Source organism: Hyalella azteca, unplaced genomic scaffold, assembly GCF_000764305.2.
Source record: "Hyalella azteca isolate HAZT.00-mixed unplaced genomic scaffold, Hazt_2.0.2 contig5036, whole genome shotgun sequence".
Lineage (NCBI taxonomy): Eukaryota > Metazoa > Arthropoda > Malacostraca > Amphipoda > Hyalellidae > Hyalella > Hyalella azteca.
The window spans coordinates 14,722-20,081 of record NW_025935241.1 but is presented as its reverse complement, the minus strand read 5'-3'; the positions used below and the strand labels follow the sequence as shown (position 1 = coordinate 20,081).

At 39.8% G+C, this 5,360-nt stretch overlaps 1 protein-coding gene and 1 long non-coding RNA gene across 2 annotated transcripts in view; one reads left to right on the top strand and one right to left on the bottom strand.

Moving 5' to 3' along the window:
• The first annotated feature begins 548 nt into the window (after positions 1–548).
• On the top strand, positions 549–4,245 carry LOC108679151 (ceramide synthase 2). The gene is made up of 2 exons (XM_018167732.2): positions 549–843; positions 1,751–4,245. The coding sequence occupies exons 1-2, from the start codon at positions 766–768 to the stop codon at positions 2,918–2,920; spliced, it is 1,248 nt and encodes a 415-aa protein (XP_018023221.1). The 5' UTR covers positions 549–765; the 3' UTR covers positions 2,921–4,245.
• Positions 4,246–4,449: 204 nt separating this feature from the next.
• LOC125177802 overlaps positions 4,450–5,360 on the bottom strand; it is a 2,115-nt gene continuing 1,204 nt past the window's right edge. Inside the window, exon 2 of the long non-coding RNA XR_007156667.1 lies at positions 4,450–4,643. This is a non-coding gene — a long non-coding RNA (uncharacterized LOC125177802). The remainder of the gene's footprint in view (positions 4,644–5,360) is intronic.

Sequence of the window (5,360 nt, the reverse complement as noted above, 5' to 3'; positions counted from 1 at the left end):
GAATTTTTTCCGACCAATGCTCACTATTCGTGCAGCTAGAAATACTAAAAACTTGACTTCGTGAATCGTAATTTTCTAGTTGAGTTTTCATCTAGGCACGAGGGTGGATATGGATAACAACTCAGTGTATTCACCTATTTCCTAGAGTCAGTGACATCCTAAATCAGGTTTGATGATGATTACATCTTAACCCTGACTAGAATTCATATTTTCATAAAAAATGTTTTCCTTTCTTTCTTTCTTTTCATTTAGAATTTCTATTTATTCTGTTGTGTCAATTGAAACAACGTTGAATGATAGTGCTACGGACTAATATACTAGACTTCACACTATCCTTTGAAATTACTGATTATAAGAATTAGGTAAATGTTAAACAAAAGGAAACATTAATAATGTCGTGACACCAAACTCCCGAAAATCACAACTTTAGAAAAGTGTTCCCTTATCTAGAAAAAGTTAATTGCTCTTTACCCGCCTATAACTCCACTCTCTATTCATTCTCTTTACTCAGATTGCCAGTTTAAAAAATATATTTAACCCGAATATTAAAATCATAATATTTATTGAACTTAATTTATATTGTGTATAAAATAATACAGCGTGTAAAATCAACGAAGCACATGACCGAGTTTTTCAGTTAAATAATTAGAGTAAAAATGAAAACGAAAGCCTCAGCGTAGAATGCGACGATAAAGACTTGTTAAGATAACAAGAAAATAAAATAATATAAAACAGCAAGAACGGCAACAATAACAACTGCCTGAGATGGAGTCTTTGAAGACCTCATTTGAAGACCTCATGTCTCTGTCCCTCCTGTCTTCCAAGTCTCTGTCTGCACAGACCGTGAGTTGGTCGGCAGACTGCGGAGGCAGTGAGTTTACAGACTGTGCTGGTGGTTGGTTTGTCTGCAGACTGCAGAGGCAGTGAGTTTACAGACTGCGTGGGTGCTTAATTTGTCTGCAGACTGCGGAGGCAGTGAGTTTAAAGACTGTGCTGTTGGTTGGTTTGTCTGCAGACTGCGGAGGCAGTGAGTTTAAAGACTGTGCTGGTGGTTGGTTTGTCTGCAGACTGCGGAGGCAGTGAGTTTAAAGACTGTGCTGGTGGTTGGTTTGTCTGTAGACTGCAGAGGCGAGCTTGTCTGCAATGTTCAAGAAGTTACCAGATCTGTCCAGACTGTTCGTAGTGTACGGGCAATTTATATTGTCCATACTAAACATGCAATCAGTTATGCATTGTGAGCTTTTTTGATATCCCATGTTTATTTATTTATCAGTTATGTACAATAAACGATATCCCTCTGTAAACAACTCGTTTTTATAAAAAGAATTCAAAGTAACAAGAAATTAGCATGTCTATGTTATAGTTATTTTTATCTCAGCTTGAGTCACATTACGACGAGAAAGAGCTCGATATATAATATATCAATAAATAGTTAATGAATGCTTCTACGTGGCAGTTTTATACTTAAATTATTGTTCTAATGCTTCTTATAAAACTTAGCTTAATACCCTTACGACATATCCATATCCTTTATCAGTCAGCTGAACATTGGTTTGGTGTTATTAGAGGTTGATCAATGATGTTATTGAACATTGATTAATGTTATTGAATGTATCTGCTCATGCTTGCTGTTAGTTTGTCACACCCCGATTGTCATTACACCAATCATCGTAATTGCAAATGTCTGGTTACCTTGTTTCTCCAATATTTTCTAAGTGTAATGTTTTGCTAATTCATTTCATTATCGCAGATCGCCGATTTGTGCTATCGCGTCAACGACCTGTTCTGGAGCGACACCTTCTGGCTCCCTGACGGGGTGACGTGGGAAGACGTTTCCCCGAGCAAAGGCTACCCCAACGCAAGGGACATTACCACGTATCCTTTCGTCATCGCCGCCGTCCTACTAGTCCTCAAGAAGTTCTTTGTTATTCCTTTTATTCTATCTCCTTTAGCTCGCCATTTCGGCTTACGCGACAGACGGAGGTCTCAGCCTGAGCGTGTACCAACGCTAGAAATTCTCTATAGACAACATGGCAAAGTACTACCTCCAACAATGGTCGAAAAGGTGTCTAGAAATCTGAATTGGACCACAAAGCAAGTCGAAAATTGGCTTCGACGCAGAGATATGTCCCAGAAAAGCTCTGTCTACGAGAAGTTCGTCTCTGTGGGCTTCCTGGCGGTGTACCACATCTGCTTCACGATCTTTGGCGTCGTGATGCTTTACGACGAACCGTTCGTCTGGAACGCCGAACTCTGCTTCGAAGACTTCCCCTTCCAGGAGTTGAGCAGCGAGATCTGGTGGTACTACATGATCGGCTTAGGGTACTTCTGGTCCTTGGTGTTCTCCCTCTTATTCGAGGGTAGGACCAAAGAGTACCTGATCGACTGCATCCACCACGCAGTAACTATAATGCTCATGTCCTTTTCTTGGGTCAACAACTTCGTCAGGATCGGGAGTCTGGTGTTGCTTTTGCACAGTTTCAGCGACGCCCTCTTGTTCCCTGGTAAAATGTTCGTCTACTCTAAACACGAGAAGGTGACAACAGCTTTTTTTGCCGTGTTTGTTATCGTCTGGATGGTGACAAGGATAATTTTGTTTCCCTTCCACGTGCTGAAAAACGTCATGACACTAGGGTACATCTCTCAGAGTTTGTGTGTGTATGATGTTCTGCTCAGCGGGTTACTTCTGCTCAACATCCGCTGGACTGCGCTCATTCTGCGAATGATTTTCAAGAAGTTATGTCAGGGTGAACTTGTCGACGAAACTGACGATAACGAAAATTCTGCTGACGAGTTCGACGAATACGAAAAATCTACCGTCGAGATCGACGAATACAGAAAAAACAGTTTTGAGTTGGACGAACGCGAAAAAAATACTGAAGACGAGGCATTTGAACGATGTGATAAGAAGAAGAGTTGAAAGACACTGAGTTATTTTCTTTTCTGGAGTGTTAGAAAAAACATTATAAACCATAAAAAATTATTTTAGGTTTCAATTATTTATTTATAGAATAAGGAAATGTAACAGGACATATTGTGGGAACTTTTTAGATATTGGAATCTATTTTAAGATCACCCTATGGGCTTAACCCGAATCACTTAGGGTTAGATAAAAGGGTCCCATTGCTCAAGAACTTTTGGATGAAAATATTCTTTATCTAAAATTTATTTCAACATTTCATTTATGCCAATCAAGATGTATTTTTGTAAGATATGAAATAATTTTTGTGCTTGAAATAACTTCTTTAACAGTTATGATGTAGTGATTTCAAGAGTATTATTGGAATAAAATAATATTTTATACATCTTGATGCCTTAATTATGTACAATTCTCACCCGTGAACCTCGTCTAAAGGTCATAGACGAAAGCAGTATTTAAAAGACCGCATAACCAACAACATAAGCCAGTTAACCATGGCCTGTTTTAATAAATATAATATCCCATAGTTATACAATAATTTTAAGTTCTGATATAGAGAATCATTAGTATGTAATTCACGATCGCTCTATTGTGTAGCGCCAATTTCAACTGGAGCGCAAATTTCAAATTATTTTAACGTAGCGCAAATTTTCAAATTTTCAACGTAGCACAAATTTCAACTTTGTCCATATTGCGATGCACTCAATCTTTGGCTTTTTGGCCGTAATCCTGACCCAGTTTATCTCGAAGAAGAAGAAGGGAGTCATCAGTGTTATGTGCAGAAAGTGTGTCACAATTTTTATAATATTACCTTCAATTGTTTGAGAGGATATAGAATTTACGCATCGTGTGCCATTTGCGAACACGTTTCGCTCGTATGTATCAGCATTTGCATAAACATTCTTGCGAAATGTTTAGCTCTATCATACTGACTTATATTCCGTATCATATGGACTTATATTCCATAACAAATGAAAATAGCATGTCCTGCTTTGGTGATTTATATCGTGTTGATGTGCACGTTACATGCATATCCATCTGGATTTCAATATGTCCACGCAAATATACAAACATAAATAATATGTATGAAGTGTAATTATTTTAAAGTTATTGTCCATTGAGAAATGATCGGTAGGGAAAATATCTTATCAATGCTACGTGCACAAAGTGTACCAGTATTTGGACAAATGATTAAGTTTTCTTAGTGTACCGACTAGGAACTTACGCCAAAACTGCGTCTTTGATCCTGCCGCTTGTTTTCATCAGCTGACGTTATTGAAATAATTGCCCTTACATTGAATTTGTTTATATTTTCGTGTGAAAAATAAGGAATGAACATTAAAATATTAAAATTTCAAGACCTATCTACATCTTTTCCCAAAACATTTATTCGTATTATTGGGGGAGCTGTCGAAAAGTCTAGAAATTATGTGAAATTCCAATAGAAAACGGATATTAAAAAATGTGAAGCCGTTTGTCTCCCACTGTAAAAGCTTTTAAAATGATATTCTAGGCCAATAAAAATATTATTTTTATTCACATTTACTGAATAGTGAATTACAACATTACGTCGGTGATGAATGAACGAAGCCCATTCACGCGGGACTTGCCACGCTACCTCAGGGGTTCACGGTTCAGACTACGGTTCACACTACGGGGAAGAAGCCCACGGGGACGGAGGTGGCGAAATTCACCCCCGCGCTGTAGAGGATACATCCCGTGCCTGGAGAGGAAGGGGGGAATTATAAACCTTCCCTACGACATGCGCTGCCATTCATGACTATACGGTTCACACTAGGTATGGCTCGAGCTAGGTACGGTTCACACTAGGTATGGCTCGAGTAGGTACGGTTTACACTAGGTATGGCTCGAGATAGGTACATTTCACTCTAGGTATGGCTCGAGATAGGTACGGTTCACGCTAGGTATGAATCCAGCTAGGTGCGGTTCACACTAGGTATGACTCGAGCTAGGTACGGTTCACACTAGGTATGAATCCAGCTAGGTGCGGTTCACACTAATATGACTCGAGCTAGTTACGGTTCACACTAGGTATGAATCCAGCTGGTTGCGGTTCACACCAGGTATGGCTCGTGCTAGGTACGGTTCACACTAGATATGAATCCAGCTAGGTGCGGTTCACACCAGGTATGGCTCGAGCTAGGTACGGTTCACATTAGGTATGGCTCGAGTAGGTATGGTTCACACTATGCATGGCTCGAGCTAGGTACGGTTCACACTAGGTGTGACTCGAGCCAGGTATGGTTCACACTAGGTATGACTCGAGCCAGGTACGGTTCACACTAGGTATGACTCGAGTTAGGTACGGTTCATACTAGGTATGGCTCGAGCTAGGTACGGTTCACACTAGGTATGACTCGAGCTAGGTACGGTTCACACTAGGTATGGCTCGAGCTAGGTACGGTTCACACTAGGTATG

Coding starts and splice junctions, on each gene's coding strand:
- LOC108679151 (XM_018167732.2), top strand. CDS start 766: ATGGAGTCTTTGAAGACCTCATTTGAAGACCTCATGTCTCTGTCCCTC. Junction 844..1,750: donor AGTCTCTGTCTGCACAGACC/GTGAGTTGGTCG, acceptor TCATTATCGCAG/ATCGCCGATTTGTGCTATCG.